Source organism: Colobus angolensis, unplaced genomic scaffold (assembly GCF_000951035.1).
Source record: "Colobus angolensis palliatus isolate OR3802 unplaced genomic scaffold, Cang.pa_1.0 Scaffold97, whole genome shotgun sequence".
In the NCBI taxonomy this organism is placed as follows: Eukaryota; Metazoa; Chordata; class Mammalia; order Primates; family Cercopithecidae; genus Colobus; species Colobus angolensis.
Genome location: NW_012123709.1, coordinates 6,597,934 through 6,614,891, shown reverse-complemented (window position 1 = coordinate 6,614,891; position 16,958 = coordinate 6,597,934). Strand labels below are relative to the sequence as shown.

Here is a 16,958-nt window from a genome sequence, read left to right as displayed (position 1 = left end):
TCATCCTGGCTCAGCCACCGTCCAGCTGTGTGACCTTTGAGAAGTGGCTTGTCTACACTGAGTCTCGTTGTCACCTATGAGTGGAGGCTGCTACATTGCTACTGTTTGGAACACCTAACCCCAGGCACTCTTACAGCGTGATGGTGAAGATAAAATACAACAATAAGGCTGAAGGGGGAGGATCGCTTGAAGCCAGGAGTTCAAGACTAGCCTGGGCAACAAAGCCAGACGTCATTTCTGTGAAAATGTTTTTTAAAAAATTAGCTGAACTTGGTGGCTTACTCCTCTAGTCCCAGTTAGTCGGGAGGCTGAGGTGAGACCACTTGAGGCCAGGAGTTTGAGGCTGCAGTGAGCCGTGATCACGCCACTGCACTCCAGCCCGGGCAAAAGAGAGAGACCCTATCTCAAATAAATGGATAAGTCAATAAATAAAATAATAAAATAATGCATGCAATTGCAACACTAGTACGTGATCAAGCACATGATAAATGCTCGATAAATGGTAGCCCCAATAAACTTTGTAATGTTTTGGGAGAGGGTGTCCTTTGGACTCAGCCCAGTGACAGAAGCATTTGAAAAGACTGATGTATATGATGGCTGTTTCGTACAGGTACAGGCCTGTACACCCAGGGAACCGAGGCATTGGCTCCATGGGGCACCTTGTTCTATTTACGCTTGTTTTGGGCAGCACCGATTGTCCTAGGGCTAAGCAGGACTGCCACCACTGACTCGATGGCCAAGAGTATCCCCCACCCTAAGCTAGCCATGGGAAAGCCACTTGCATCATAAGACTACAGGAAATCAAAGGGAATAAAAAGCACAGTTTAGTCAGCTACTCTCCAGTTGATGGGCAATAGATTTTTGCTATTATGAACAGAGCTGTTAGGAACATTCCTTGTCCACATCCCCTGTTTTATATAGACAAGAATTTCTCTTGGATGTAGAGTAGAATTGCTGGGCTGGGAGGAGTGTGAATATTCAACCTTATGAGATGGAGTCAAACTGTTTGTTTTCCAAGGAGGTCATACCAGTGTATACTCCCAGCAGCAGTTCTTAAGAGATCTCGGGATCTCTATCTTCTGGTGATGTCACAAGCAGTCCAAAAGAATAAATCCCAGCTATAAACAACAATAAGAATCTTAGCAATATACTACTAAGTGAAAAAAATAAATTCTAGAAGGATGCATACAGCATACTTTATATAACTTGGAAAAGAAAATGTATATACAGGCCGGGCATGGTGGCTCATGCCTGTAATCCTGACACTTTGGGAGGCCAAGGCAGGAGGATTGCTTGAGGCCAGGAGTTCAAGACCAGACTGGACAACATAGCAAAACCCTGTCTCACCAGACACTAGAAAAATTAGCCGGGTGTGGTGGTGCACACTTGTACTCCCAGTTACCCATGAGGCTGAGGTGGAAGGATCTCTTAAGTTTAGGTGTTCAAGGTTACAGTGAACCATGATTGCACCACTGCACTCCAGCCTGGGCAAGAGAATGAGACCCTGTCTCTAAAGAAAAGAAAAAGTAAATAAGTAAATAAGTAAAATTTAACAACAAATTGTGGGCCGGGTCCGGTGTCTCATGCCTGTAATTCCAGCACTTTGGGAGACTGAGATGGACAGTTCACGAGGTCAAGAGTTCAAGACCAGCCTGATCAACATGGTGAAATGACATCTCTACTAAAAATACAAAAATTAGCCAGGCATGGTAGTGCACGCCTGTAATCCCAGCTACTCGGGAGGCTGAGGTAGGAGAATCGCTTGAATCTGGGAGGCAGAGTTTGCAGTGAGCTGAGATTGTGCCACTGCCCGCCAGCCTGGGTGACAGAGCAAGACTCTGTCTCAAAAACTAAACTAAACTAAACTAAAATTTTAAAAAATTTTTAAAAGTTGGGTTTTTGACAAGATAACATTGACAAACAACAGGAAGCATGACAACTGATACTGCAAAAACTCAGGCCGGGTGCGGTGGCTCAAGCCTGTAATCCCAGCACTTTGGGAAGCTGAGGTGGGTGGATCACGAGGTCAGGAGATCGAGACCATCCTGGCTAACATGGTGAAACCCCGTCTCTACTAAAAATAACAAAAATTACTCTGGCGTGGTGTCAGACACCTGTAGTCCCAGCTACTCAGGAGACTGAGGCAGGAGAATCGCGTGAACCCGGGAGGCGGAGCTTGCAGTGTGAGCTGAGATCGCACCACTGCATTCCAACCTGAGTGACAGAACGAAACTCCATCTCAAAAAAAAAAAAAAAAAAGTCAAAAAAACTACAACACAAAACCAAACCCTCAAAGGATCACTAGTGGCTATTATCAGCAAATATATGCAAAGAAATAGGAAAACCTACTAAAAATGGATAAATTTCCAGACACATCTAGACTACCAAGATTAAACCATGATGAAATCCAAAACCTGAACAGACCAGTAACAAATAATGGGATCAAAGAGGTAATAAAAAGTTTCCCAGCAAAGAAAAGCCTGGGACCTGATGATTCACTGCTGAATTCTAGCAAATATTTAAAGAAGAACTAATACCAACCTTCCCCAGACGATTCCAAAACTAGAGAAGGAGGGAATACTTCCAAACTCTTTCTACAAGGCTAGTATCGCCCTGATACCAAAACCAAAGATACATCCAAAAAAGAAAACTACAGGCCAATATCACTGATGAATATTGATGCAAAAATCCTCAACAAAATATTAGCTAACTGAATTCCACAAGCATTGAAGTTGGGGTGCAGTGTCCCAGGTTCACTCAACGCTTCCCGTTTTCCTCTCTGTGGGTGTCTACTTTGCCGTGTTCCCTGGTGGCAGCGGCGGTGGCAATGTTGGTGCGTGGGCCTCCCAGGACAAGGGAAAAGTGAGTGTGCCCTTTTCTTGCCTCCTGCCAGGCGTCTGCAGCCTGGCACAACTTTGTCCAGGTCTCCAAGCCAGGGACCTGGAGATGTTCTTTTCCAATTTCTGGATTGGTAACTTGAGGCAAATTCTGGGCACTAGAGTCAGAACTAAGACGAGACTGAATCAGGGGAATCTGGGGTCCTGAGAGGCAGAGGCCTGAAACTGACTAGAGCCATGTGGGGAGCTGGGTGCGTGCTCGGGCCAGTTGCTTCTCTTTATGCCTCAGTGTTCCAGGTACCCTTGGAGGGGCTGAGATCCTAGGGATTCCTGGAGCCTGGCTGCATGGCCTGGCCACCCTGATGCCCTTGTGTTCTCCATGACAGGGCAGCAAAGCCGAGGAGAATGGCTCCGACAGCTTCATGCACTCCATGGACTCACAGCTGGAGCGGCAAATGGGAACCACTCAGAACCTGGAGGACTCCTACATGGCCACTGTCAACACCACCATGTGGGACCTCATGGTTGGTGTCTTGCCCAAGACCATCATGTACGTCATGATCAACAACGTGTATGTACCGCCTCATGGGGGCAGGAGGCTCCTGTGGCACAGGGGGTGCAGATGGCCATGTTGGCCTGGGGGAGATGCTAACCAGCCCTATGGGACCAGGTCCAGGGTGGCAGACACGGTCCAGACCAGAGCTGTGTCATGGAAATATAACATGGGACTGAGGACAGTGACCCATGCCTGTCATCCCAGCACTTTGGGTGGCCAAGGCGGGAGGATAGCTTGAGCCCAGGATTTCCAGACCAGCCTGGGCAACATAGTGAGACCTGGTCTCTACACAAAAATTTTAAAAATAGCTGGGCTTGGTGGTGGCACGCGCCTATAGTCCTAGCTACTCGACAGGCTGACATTGGAGGATCACTTTGAGCCCAAGAGGTTGAGGCTGCAGTGAGCGGTGATCTCGCCCACTGTACTCCAGCCTTGTGACCGAGTGAGATCCTATCTCCAAAAAAATTTATTTAAAAAACTGAGTAGACAGGTGTGCTGGTGGCATGATAGGTCCTGGGTGCCCTCCCAGACCTGTGACCTTGGACAGGTGACTTTTCCTCTGGACCTCAGTGTCCCTATCTGAGTGAGAAAAGGGCAGTGGGGAGGCAGATCTTTGAGTCTAAGCGGTGTAGAAGCTGTGTCTGAAAAGCCATGCACAGGGCTCCAAGTCCAGCACACAGTCCCAGCAGAGCCCGGCAGGAGGCCAGGGCAGCACAGGCATCAGGTCCCAACCTCCTTCCCTCTTTGCCCACTCTCAGACCAAGGAGTTCATCTTCTCGGAGCTGCTGTCCAACCTGGCGTCCTGAAATTGAACCTGCAGGACAACCAGGTGTCCTGTCCCTGTACTCACGTGGGGACCAGAACACGCTGATGGCAGACCCCATGGGTGAGCCTGGGGCTCTTGGAACAGGCTCCCTGCCCAAGCTGGCAGACGTGGGTGCTCTCTGGAACCGTCAGAGAGCTCGTGGTTTATGGTGTAAGGGCTGAGAGCTGGGAGGGTGTTGTGTGTGGGGCTGTACTCTGAGGCCGCCAGAGGCCTAGGAATGTCATCCTGGGCACGCCGTACCTGTTGTGCGGTCTGAGTCATGCTGCCAGGGCAGAGTATCCAGCTCCCAGCCTGGGAGTGCTGAGAGCCAAATCCACTGCAGAGGAGGGGTGAGAGTCAGGGTCCCACCTCCTCTATCTGTCGGCAATCCAGTGGTGATCCAGGATAAAACCTCGAGAGTCCCATACACACGGTCAACCCACAACACACCTCACGGGCCAGGTGGGGACACACAGCCCCCTTCTCTCCCTCCCAGGTACCATCATAGCTGCCAGCGTGTGATGGAAGGCAGGGTCCCTGGCGCCTGCTGAAGCACTATCGCTGGTCAGCAGGCTCATGCACCTTGGCCTGTTGCTCCTAGAGTTCGCCTCTACTATTCAGACAAGGAGACCACAGTGCCTGGTGTCCCGGCTGAACTCTGCCCAGCAAGCCCACCCACCTCCCCTGCCATGGACTCTCCCTCTTCTGCTTTTCCCAACAGGAAGGGCCCAGCCTCACTTATGCGACCTGCAACCCCCAACAAGCTGAGGCTCCCCTCTTAGACTTACAAGGCTATAGCCAGTGGAATCCGGCTGCCTGCCCTCCCTGTCTTCCCCAGGGAACCTTCAGAGGATCCTGGGCATTCTGACCACCCAGAGGGTTTTCCAGTGATCACTCCAGCCATCCATCCCTTTTAGCTTCATCATCCTGGTTCAAGCAGTGTTCCTTCTCTACCAGGCCTGGTGGCTGTTGCGTTGGGCTCCCCAAGGCGAGAGGTGGCCCCGGACCAGTGGGTTGGAAAACAGGGTGACCAGACAAGAGGGAAGCCCGAGGAGGCTGAGCACTGGTCTGACCGGTGGGTGCACTGCCTGGGTGCCGTGGAAGAGGCCAGCATGCGTGGGGGGGAGGGCTGCCACAGCCCCCAGGCACTACCTGTGAAGCTCCGGTTCCTTCCTCCATCTTCCTCCCCTTTCCCTTCCAGCCCCTCTTTTCCAGGAACCTTGCCACACCCACCCCTGTGCCCTCCGCTCCCCGGCCCTCCCACAGCTGCTGTGGCACACCTGTGCTCTGCACTGGCCTCACCAGCTCTCTGCTCGCTTTTCTCTCTCCTGTTTTCTCTCTGCTTTCTCTCCAACTGCCAGCCGATCGGGTCCGGCAAGCCCATCCGGTCCTGAGAGCCCCAGGCCCTCCTTCGACCTCTAAATAGATCCCTCCTCTTCTCGGAGACCTCCCTTTCCAGGCCTGCCTGGGTGGCTATTCTATGATTTGACAGTGGCTCCCTCAGCCCCAAAGCCAGCCCCCTTCATCTGTGACTTGGTCTGTTGTAGTGGTGAGCTGACACCTCCAGATGTGACCATTGCTGAAAACTTGTGCCCCTCTCTGTGATACGCCCCTGCCCTGTTCTATAAATATCTATAAATACGCATACACACACACACACACACACACACACACACACACACACACACCCCTACACTTCGCTGGCCGCCTTGCCTCTAGCACTGGGAATCAGTCACTGTGCTGTCCTTTTGGAGTCTTGCGTGCCAATAAGAGAAAGCTGTCCCCTGACATTGCCCCTCCAAAGTGCAGCCCCTCCAGTGAGCCTCCCTGACCTGCCCGGCCTACGGAGAGCCCCCGCCATCCCTCCCGCCCCCACCAAGCATGCGAGTGCTGTGCAGGCAGCTGTGTGGCCTGACAGTCTCTACCAGTCCTGCTGTCCCTCGGCTGAGAATCAAACCCATTTCTGGATGGCGGGGAAATGTGTCGTCTGCTGGCTGTGTTCTCTGTGGAGCTCGGGGGAGGGAAAAGGCCAAGCCATTTCTAGGGTGCTGTTGGGAGCGGTGAAAAGGCCATACCCTTTCCAAGGGACACATTTCCTGGAAAGCCCCTGGAGCTTCCCTGGCTCTTATCCTGTGATGCCGGCTCTGGCCACCAGGGGGCAGGGCCATGAACTCAGCCTGGAGGGAGCCTGCTGGGCAGCCGGCACTCTGGAGGGACAGACAGAAGAGGCCACCAGGTGCAGACAGGAGAGGGAGGCAAGGGGACAGAACGGAAGACGCCTGGGGTGGGTGGAAGTCAGTGCCCTTAGGTGCTGGTACCTGTCTTCCCGGCCACCGCTCGATCAGGCTTCTGAGCCTGTTGGCTGTCAGGGCCGGACTGCGCCCCATAGGCACCATGGCAGTCCCCGTGGAATCCTCCAGGCGCCACCAGGCAGCATACAGTTAACAAGCTTGGAAGGTCCCCAACAGCCTCGCTGGACATGCTAAAGACACTCTGGGGCTCCTCGTTTGGTGGCACAAACTCCAGGACCCATTGAGGGAAACGGGCACACACCAGGCCGAGGAGAATGGTTAAATCCGTTTATTCCAAAATAAAAAGCAAAATAAACAGGAGTCACATCACCAGGGAGCCACGACCCCATCCGCGCCTCCTTCCTCTGTCCTATGCTAGCAATAAATAAGTTTCCCAGCCACACATAATTATTAGAACCTCCTCCCCACATGCCAGCTCCAACCACAGCTAGGTACGATACAGGGGCGGCCCTACCCTCTGGAATATACAAAACGTTACACAAAATAGGTACACTGGGGAAGGCGACCCACGCCAGCGGCCCATGTCCTCGCCTGGTCCACTGTTAGCCCCACTGTCCTGCCTCAGCTACCTCTCTGAATAAGAAGGTGGGAGCCCCCCTGAGGGAAAAGTTGCTAAGCTGAGAGTAAGGAGGCCGTCAGAGTCATGCTTAAAAATTTTTAATTTTTAAGGTCTTGTCTTGCTACCCTAATTGTAAAGGGGTGACTGGGAAGGGGTGGTAAGGTCATGGTGGCGGTGCAGACTCCAGCCCCACTTCTCCAGGCTTTGCTGACACAGAACTGCTTTTAATTTTTATTTTAATCCCATGACTTGTTTTTTAAATCCCGTAACTTCTTTTTCATAACATTTGGTAACTTCGCATAAAACTTTTTTCTACATTTTGCCACAAATTTTCACATTTTATCCCATAACTTTTTCACTCCATAACTTTTTAAATCCCATAACTTTGTAAATTTGTGTTCTTTTAATAAACACTTGCAAAGTTATATTACCATTTTGTAAAAATGAAACAGATTATCTCATGCCAAGGATGCCCGGCATTTGCACAGTATCAATACCTTTAATGCTATAGTTTTCAAGACTCGCAAAATAAAATTTTAAGGCAAAAACAGCACTTTGCAACCATTTAATCATTTATTACATTAGAGTAGCATCACATGAGCAGTCAATAATGTCACTTTAGGGAAAAGTCTTTCAGTATTTCCATTATAAATTCTGTTCACAAGAATTCATAAACAGGTAAAATTCATTCTAAGAAAACTTGGCAAATAAAGCTTTGGGCTGGAACTGGCATTTCTTTCTCTACTTTTCCTTCCCAGCGTTTCGTTCTTTTAAACTACAGCGTTCATATTTTAAAATGTTTTAACTTATTTCAGAACATTAAGATAGCAGTTACATTTTTTTATAGTCATATTATTTTAAAACGACTCTGTAAGATAAAGTTTCAGAGGAACTATACTATGGATAGGGCTGATTTACATTTTCAAATTTTCTAAAAGTCAGCTTAGAAAAGTTTTAGAGCTGAGTTTTTTCCATTTCTGGAAAACCTATCAGGTTTAATCAAATACTTTCAAATTTATTCAGTTGAAATCACATTTTAACATTCTATGTTTCTGATGAACTCTAACCGTCCAGTGTTGCCTTCTAAGCAAGTTGAAAGCTGCCTTACACTGAATGAGGAAGAGCACAAATACTTGGCTGAATGAGGTATCGCTGCCCGCCCTGCATGAGGGCTCTACTCACCACCGTGCTGGTCGGCAGCCCCAAGCTCCTGGGGGGGTGGGGCTCCTGGACCGGGCTCATCAGCTGGGTTCTGGGCAGCGGCCAGGAATTTGCTGTGCCCTTTGTTGCCGTCAACCCAAGCTGCAACAGCACCTCCTGCAGCTCCAGGAGCTCCACCCGGAGGGAGGGGTGCTCAGGTGTCACGCCGCTGCCAGCGCCCACCTTCACGCCACCCCCACCCCCGTCCCGTACCCCCGCAGGCATGTTGCACATCCTACCTTCATTGCGTCGTCCTGGGCCAGCCTGATGATGTCCTCCTCCTGGTGTCGCCTCTTTGGCACTGCCCTCTGGCTCCGTTACAAGGTGCTTAATTTTCCTGCGGGAGGACAGGGCTCAGATGCTAGGGCCCCTCCGACGGCCCTGCAGCTCCCCCTGCCTTGCCCTGGGCTCCCACTCACTGATGCCATCTCTCCCTGCAGTACTGGATGAACTGATGTTCTAGTTTCTCCATACGCTCCCTCAGGTCCGCCTTCTCCTCCAGGAGATCCATAAGGCCGCGCTGGAGCCAAAATAATGGGGTCACCTCTCAGCAGCGACCTGCCTACCCCTGCCCTTCTTGGCCTATTCCAGGATTCACTCACCTCCAGCTTCTCCATGACTTCCTGCAGGGCCCGGGGGGTCTCCCCACTCACAGACTCGCCCCCAGTCCCTGGGGCTGGGACCGCTGCCTCTGGCTCCTTGTGGGTCGAGGTTACTGTCTCATTCACCTCATGCAGCTTCTGCTGCAGCTCTTCAACTTGCTGCTCCAAGTGCAGTGCGCTCTTGTTCTCGTTGTTCTGGACAGAGAGAAGCAATCAGCAGCCACCCACTGCAGCTGGAGATCCTAGAACTTGGTGTCTGCCTCCCATGGCACCGGGAAGGGTAGAGGCAGGTTAGAAAAATCATCCCCTCTCTCCCACAGCCACCAGAGCAGGGCTCTGGCTCACAGGTCCCTTTAGAAGTAACATTTCACGTGAGGGCTACACTGCCCCATTTTACAGGCGGGGAAACAAAGGCCTGGAGGGCCAGGGAGGAGGGCAGGCTGCCCAGGTGGGCAATGCACCAGCTCCTCGATGCCGCTCTGTGGCTCGGCCAGCTGCTGAAGCCTCTCCTGCTGCTCCTGAAGCCTCTCCTCCTGCCTCCGAAGCCTCTCCTCCTGCTCCCGAAGCCTCTCCTTTTGTGCCTGGTTCAGGAGACTTATGTGCTGATGGTTTTCCACCTGGGCCTGGAGCTCTGCTGACACTCACTCTAGTTCCTTCCTCAGGTGCTGCAGCTCCTCCTCAGGGGCCACTGCTGGGGGCTCCGGCGGTAGGGGTTCGGCTGAGAAAGGAAGCAGACAATAAAGGCCTCTGGATTCTCAAAAAAAAAAAAAAAACACCAAAAACCCCCCCCCCCCACCACCACCAAAAGACACCCTCCTCTTGGTGCACAGCTCCTCTCAGCCTCCCCAAACTTGGCCTCACTGCTAATGATTCCTCACACCCGGATGGTAGCCAATCTTCCAAACCACTTTCAGATGGAGAGCACTGTGGGTGGCTGACAACGGGCCCTGTTTGCTGATGGGGACACTCAGGCTCACGGAGATGACAAGACTTGCTGTCTGCCGGCACAGACCTCTTTCCCTCTGCCTCAAAGCCCTTCCATCCACCCCCCTCCCTGGGGCATTCTAAGCCCCCCCACAGCCCTCTGATGCCAGGCCTGCTCCCAGGTCACGCCAGCCCCATCTTACCCATCTGGTTTTTGAGTGTGGACAAGCTCCTCTCCAGCTCCTCCACCCGATGCATGTTATGCTGTTTCTCCTTCTTCAAGGTCCAAAGCTGCCCACAGCACAGGGGAAAAGGGCCCTGGAGAGGGCGGCTGGTGGCTCCACAGGCTGCCGTCTCCCTCTCTACCGCCACCTCCACAAAGCCCAGACCCATGACCACCTCTGGCTGTATTATTCCCATGTTACAGATGCCCAGAAAGATCCAGTGACCTATCTAAGATGGGAGCGCTGAAGGGTCAGACCTCACCTCCTGTGACATTTGCCTCATCCTCTCCTGCCACCGGGCCCTCTTTCCTTTTATACGTTCAGCATATTCATCTCTCTCTAGCTGGACTTTTTGCAGCGACTCCTTCATCTGCAAGAGTGGGAACAGAAGTTACGCAGGGCTGTCACTGGTCCTCGCCTGCTCCTGGCCACCTGGGGTCACCTTCCTTCCACATCCCTCCCTCTGCAAAACCTCACCTGTGTCGTGTGCGCTTTCAGCTGTTCGCACTCCTTTAAGGACTGCTCTAACTGCGTCTTGAGAAGTGTTTTACTGCGCTTCGAGGACTGGATGGTGAAGAGTAACAAGTTTCTATCTGGGGATCCTGGGCCATTCCATACAGTGCCCCTTAAATAGGCTAGGGCTAGGCTCAATATACAACTCGGTCAGTACGGATCAAGGCATTTCCAAGCCTGTGGTCTGGTTCTTAAAAGAACTCAGTAAAGTTGGAAGGGACAGGGAAAGAGATCGAATTTACAGGTGGCTAACAGAGGCCCAGAGAGATCAGTTAATATTGCTCTTGTTATTACTGTTATTACTAGCTCTGTTTGAACCTTTATGGAGTCCTTCACCAGGTGCCATGCTAGCAATCCCATTTAATCCTCGCAGCCACCACAGGAGACAGTTACTAGGATTCCCTCTGTTGTGTAGATGAAAACACATGGAGTATTTGAGGTTAAGTGCTTGCCTACGATCACTTCAGCAGAGCTGGGATTTGAACAGCCAGATCGATCCGATTCTCTAAAGCCCATTTTTCTTGCTGGGGGTCACAGATAGGAAGGGGACAATGAAGCTTTTGTTCACTGTTTGAAAGGATGATACATTCCCATAGTCCCAAACTGAGAAGGTACAGAAGGGAAGTGTCTCCCAGCCACCCTCTTGCTCTCTCCTGAGGTTTTTATGAACCTTGCAGACTTATTTTATGTATATTTTCATAGTATGTACACACACACACGCACACACAGTTTCCTCTCTACAGAAATGGTAACATACTAAAGGTACTCTTCTGGACCTTCACGAGTAAAGTACCCAATACCCCACCTAGGACTTGGCCAAGAGCATGGCCAGGTAAGGGCAGGGCAGGCGCTTGGCCTCCAAGCTCTGCGTCCAGTGCTCGCTCCCCACCGCACCCCCCAACTCACCCACAGCAGCTGACTCAGCCCCAGGCTGCCTCTAACAACCAGACACAAAAGCAGCGAGAAATGGCCATGATGCCTCCTGGGCAGGACACTCCATCCTGCAGAAGGGACCTTTAGGCTCACTCCTCCATCTGCGAAGCCGGGCTCCCAGGGGATGAGGCAGGTGGTCGGACTCTCCCTGTCCGCCTTCTTCTTCTGTGTGGCGGTGACAGCAGACAGAGCCCGCTCTAACTTTTCCGTACACTGCGATGAACATTGCAGGCGGCCAGCCAGATCCTTCGACTCTTCTGTAATGACAGAGTTGAGATGGGGCCCAAAGGACTCCCCCTAAAGACCTATTGAAGTGCCAGGTTGAAGGATGACAGGGTGCCCAGATTCCCACCTTCAAAGTATATGAGAGAGCGCTTCGTGTGATACAGGTCTATAGTTAGTTTCTTTTTCTGTATGTTCAATCTCTGGATTTGAGCCTTTGGGAGAAAAGACAAGCAAGTGCTGAAAGAGAAGGAAAGAAACATTCTCCGGGGGACAGGAGAAAACTTCACACCCTCCACTCACCTCTAGCTCCCTTTCCGTTTTCTCTTTCTCATTGTTTGCCTTCTTTTCCTACAGGAAGAGGAAGACAGAGCTCTTACCAGGGGGAGGCGGAGACGGCACAGCAAGAGACATGTCCCCAGAACGCCACCACTGCCCCAGGACAGGCCCACCCATGGGACCAGGGTATCAGGGACCCTGTGGGGATGGGGTGGAATCTGGAGGGTGAGCCTTCTTCCCCAGGCTGGGAGTGGGTGAGATGAGACTTGGGCCTTTACATCTGAGTGTCCCCCAAACCCAGCCATCATGTCGTGGGCAAAGAAATCGCGTTACTTCTTCCAGCTGATGTTCCACGTGTTTCTTCTGTTGTTCCTGTGGGGAGAGTCAAATTAAGGTGACGGAGGGCGGCCCCGTCAACTCTATTCCCCAGGCCAGGAAGCGGTAGGCAGGGGCCAGGAATGGATTTTAAAGGTAAAGTTCTCAGACCCAATGGGAACACGAACTGGTAAACTCTCCTCAAGCTCCCAAGGACAGAGGATTTGTGTCTCTGTTGGTTTTCACCCACAGCCACAGAACTCAAAGTCTGAATCTATAATCTCTTGAGAGGACAGGAACATAAACCTCTAGAGATGGAGGTTGAGAAAGGCCCCCCCTTCTGCCCGCTTGTGCTTTAGTAAAGTGCGTTCATTCAATAAACATTTACTGAGCATGAACCGGCCAGGTACGGTTCTTCACAGTATATATAGGACGGAAAAGGACAGACAGGAGCCCTTGGCCCTGACGTTTCCGTTCTAGGGAGACTTGACATCTCGGACTCTCAGAACTAACAGACACCTTTAACACTCATCACCTCCTCTGGAAACACGAGCCCGAAAAGGAGAGGTGGCTTGTCCAGAATCAAAGAGCAAATTAGGGACTGAGTCACAGCAGAAATACGGGGCCCCTGAAAACCAGTCAGGCTCGCACTTCCCCGAGAGGCCACAACCCCAGGGCGTGTGTAGCAAGGACTCGAGCAGGGGTGTGTGGAGAGGAGACAGTCAGCAAAGAGGGCAGCAAAAGAACAGCCATGCTGCGTGCTATAGGGTCCCTCCAGGTGAGGTCTGGGTGCCTCAGCTCCCTATTTGCCCTTTGCACCAGGGCCCCCAGCCCCTTTCTTCAGAGCCCCAAGAGGAAACTGGAGCCCAGGATTGGCAGCCCGGAATGAGGAGACCCCACTGGACTCTTACCAAAGATTTGATGGTGTTATTCAGTCGACTGATTTTGACGGACCTCGAGTCAAGGACTACTGCTTGTTCTTGGCACGGGCTCTGAGGCACATGCAGAGAGGAGGAGGTGGAGGAGGAGTGGGGGGAGAGGTAGAGAACAATCATTAGGGCTGGGGTGTGTGTGGACTGACTCAGCTGGCAGAGGGGCACCGAGTCCCCGCTGTGGGAGGAGGTTGGAGGGCTGGCCTGCGTGGTCACTGCACCTCCGCCCAGAGCCTTCTACCTCCAGATCCTTCAGGGTAGCAGACGATGTAGGGCCCACCCCATGGATACCTGCTGCTGACTACAAGAGAGTGCACACGGAGATATTCTCTTCCCCTCAGTGTCTAAGCCCTCTGACTTCCTTTCATTCACATCAACTGGCAACATTTTCTTTTCTGCCTCTCTTGGGCCCTTTGTCCCATAACTCCTTTGTGCCAGCTTCTCTCATGGTTCTTATTTCCTCACCATCCCACCCTGGGGCCTGGAATCAGTGACTCCTGATGGCAAGTGGCTGTTCTCATTGTCCTGGCTTCCCCTTGAGACTGGGGATGAGGAAAATCAAAGAGCAATGACCATATCCTGGTGCCCTGAGTGTTTACAGCAGGCCATGTACTAGGGATTAACATAAAAACAACAAGAAGAAATCTCATTTAAACCTCACAAATGGAAGTCAAACAATAGAACCTCTATTATACAGATGTGAAAAGAGAGGCCCGAAGAGCTCAAGCAACTTGCCCTAAATCATATCCCTAGCAGATGGAGAGGCAAGATTCAAACCCAGAATTCTTTTTTTTTTTCTTTTTGTGAGACGGAGTCTCGCTCTGTCTCCCAGGCTGGAGTGCAGTGTGGAGATCTTGGCTCACTGCAAGCCCCGCCTCCTAGGTTCATGCCATTCTCCTGCCTCAGCCTCCCGAGCAGCTGGGAATACAGGCACCTACCACCATGCCGGCTAATTTTTTTTGTATTTTTCAGTGAAGACGGGGTTTCACCATGTCAGGCAGGATGGTCTCAACTTCCTGACCTTGTGATCTGCCTGGGTTGGTCTCCCAAGGTGCTGGGATTACAAACGTGAGCCACTGTGCTCGGCTAAACCCAGAATTCTTAACCAGTACCCAACGGTCCATCCATAATCTTAACAATTACCCTCTACTACCCCTTTGGTCCCCTGTCCCCAGGAGCCTGGCCACCAAGACTCACATCCCAAGGTGAGTGGCAACCAGCAGAAGTGGATGTCTCAGGGCTACTGCCATTTGTTTTCCTGTTCCTCTTTGCTTCTGCTGAACAGCAGGGCTGTTTCTCTGCCAATATGCTTTTAACTGTGGGAAAGAAGAGCAGTAATCGTCATGAGAACTATTGGCCCCTAGACCCACATCCTCCCTTACAGTTTTTACAAAATACTCTTATACACCATCTGATTTAATGACACCAACCGCTGTATAATAAGTGTTGTCACAATCTTTTAGGGACTGAGAGGGATTGATATCATAGCTAGAAAAAAAGAAAAAAGAAAAAGAAAAAGGCAATACTGGAACTTTGAAACTCAGTCTTCTGACTCCAAGCTCTGGGGTTTTGCCAAGAATCAGCAGCTGCCAGGGACCAAAACCAGAGGCAGAGGTAGAAAAGTAAACATTAAGTAGGCAGGAACTCTATGCCCTGTGGTTTAGGGTCATACATCCTCACACGTCTGTTTGTGTGAAGAAGTGCACCAGTACCTCTCAAACTTCTGTATCAATGTGTCCTCATGGCAGAAGGCAGCCTTTCTGTTAAATCCGGGAATTTATCAGAAAGAGGACTACCCAAGCCTCATTTCAGAGAGAAGTCTGGTATTCTCTTAGAAACCTATGTGACTGTCATCCCTAAGTATATTCATGTTTTTTCTCTTGATCTAAAGAGAATCAAGGGAAACGGATGCTTCAGAAAGATGTCTCACATTTATCCTGTGCCACTCAAAGTACCCCAGGTCAAGATAATATGAGGAAGAGTCAAGCTGTCAAGTTCAGTTTCCCAAGATCTATTCCACAGAAGATGAACAAATCTCACTTCAGAGACGACTGACTGAAGGGCAGTCTGGTCCCAGAACCATGGAGAACTAGAGTATGAGGTGGAGAACTCAGAAAAAAATGTTAAAATCTCTCCGGAAAGTAGAAGCCTGGGAGAAAACCAAACCAAACCCACTCTCCCATTGCCACATGGAGGTACGTACGGTCAACGCTTTGCGCTCACGGGGGAAGTGGAGGCTTTTCCCCTGTCAATGTCGATGTTAAGGGAGTGAGGCAGCCTGAAACCTCTTGCTCCTAAGTCCCATAGTCTCCATTCCCCTTCCTGCTGGAAATCTGCGCTGTGACCAGAGGAACCAGAAATGGGGTGAGATCACTTAGGGGACTGGGTCATAAGATCAAAGGCCGGTCTTCCAGTAATGACAGTTCCTAGGCGGACTGTGACATCACTACATTCCACTCCTCCTGACTGGGGGGAGGGACCACATCAGCACAATGTCCGAGTTACCACTCCACGATGGGGGAGGGAGACACAGGGTTGGGAACCAGGTCCTTGGAGACGCCAGTGGGAAGAGCCCAGGGAGGTTGACCTTGAGGCAGCAGGAGGGGAGGGCAGAGTCCGCAGCAGGGAACCCCAGGAGTCACCAGCCCAAAGTCACCCAGGGATGACTGGCGAGGATGGGGCCTGGGGCTGGGGGACCCAGGTCCTTGGAGACATGAGCCCAAAGAGCCCAGGGAGGTCGAGCTTGGGTCGGCAGGAGGTGAGGGCCTAGTAATGGAGACGGGAACCCCAGGAGTCACCCGCCCAGAGTCACCCTGGAGTGATGGGTGAGGGCAGGGACTGGGCTGATGCTGAAGGGGCAGGGCTGACTGACAAGACTTTTTTGCGTGGGGAGCCCGGAGACACCTGCATTGGAGGGCCCTGTCCAGTGTGCCTCAGCAGTCATATGGGCTCTGGCAGCAGTCTTGTCGTCGGAGGGTATCTGTAGCTGGGTTGGGGGCCATGGCCTGGTGCGTTTTTACCTTTTTCTTGGCTGCGGCCAATCTGTTCTGCGGAGTTTCCTCTGCCATCGCGGGGTGGGAAAGGGAGGTGGGGTTGGGGCCACAACAGCGAAATCCCAGCGAGCACTGATCAAGACCTCCAGTCACCTACCAGGCAGCTCTGCGACTGAGCCACAGGAGTGGTAACCAGGGCACCAGTAGAATGTAGAATAGGGGCGTGGCCTTAATGCTCCAAGGCTATTAGTCAATGAGAACGATGAGAGGGAAAGGGGCGTGGCCAGGAGCAGTGTGTCCAGAGGGACCCGTGGCTCATAAGGAAAGCTACTCATGCAACCGCTGTTCCCGCCCATTCTGAAAGAGGGGAGGGGCTGCCCACTTTGGGAGAGGGAAGGGGCCAGCTTTTGCTTTAAAAGCTTCAAAACTTTAAAAAATATATGTGTGCATACTTTATATATACATGTGTGTCTGTGTGTGTGTATCTATGTGTTCCTTAGAGCTGTCTTCATTACCTAGTTTCTATGCAAGGTCTATGATTTTGGCCTATATTTTTATCTTCAAATACAGTAGAAAAATTACCAGTATTACCTGAACCGAGATACAGATCTTACAAAAATGGAAAATCCATAGCATGCTTGATGATTAATGAAGCAGACTATATTATTCAACATTTCAATAAGATAAAATAATCACAATGATTTCTCTTTTTTGGAAAAAAGTTTCTCTTATTCTCCTATGTTATTGTTAAG

The 16,958-nt window shown here is 51.3% G+C and overlaps 2 protein-coding genes across 2 annotated transcripts in view; one reads left to right on the top strand and one right to left on the bottom strand.

Annotated features, from left to right (window-relative positions):
- The window catches only part of LOC105505038 (putative GED domain-containing protein DNM1P46), a 4,825-nt gene extending 561 nt beyond the window's left edge, over positions 1-4,264 (top strand). Inside the window, exons 2-3 of the mRNA XM_011932724.1 lie at positions 3,224-3,428; positions 4,152-4,264. Coding sequence (XP_011788114.1) covers positions 3,224-3,428; positions 4,152-4,264 — 318 coding nt within the window. The remainder of the gene's footprint in view (positions 1-3,223; positions 3,429-4,151) is intronic.
- A 3,979-nt stretch (positions 4,265-8,243) lies between these two features.
- Positions 8,244-16,281, bottom strand: LOC105505037 (golgin subfamily A member 8B-like). Its single transcript, XM_011932723.1, is given in 17 exon segments — positions 8,244-8,422; positions 8,509-8,606; positions 8,689-8,789; positions 8,923-9,066; positions 9,333-9,589; positions 9,999-10,086; positions 10,282-10,389; positions 10,497-10,587; positions 11,617-11,722; positions 11,818-11,902; positions 11,991-12,038; positions 12,300-12,338; positions 13,193-13,273; positions 13,455-13,514; positions 14,411-14,493; positions 14,496-14,529; positions 16,234-16,281. Coding segments are annotated over 17 exon segments (1,650 nt in total).
- Between the last annotated feature and the right edge of the window lie 677 nt (positions 16,282-16,958).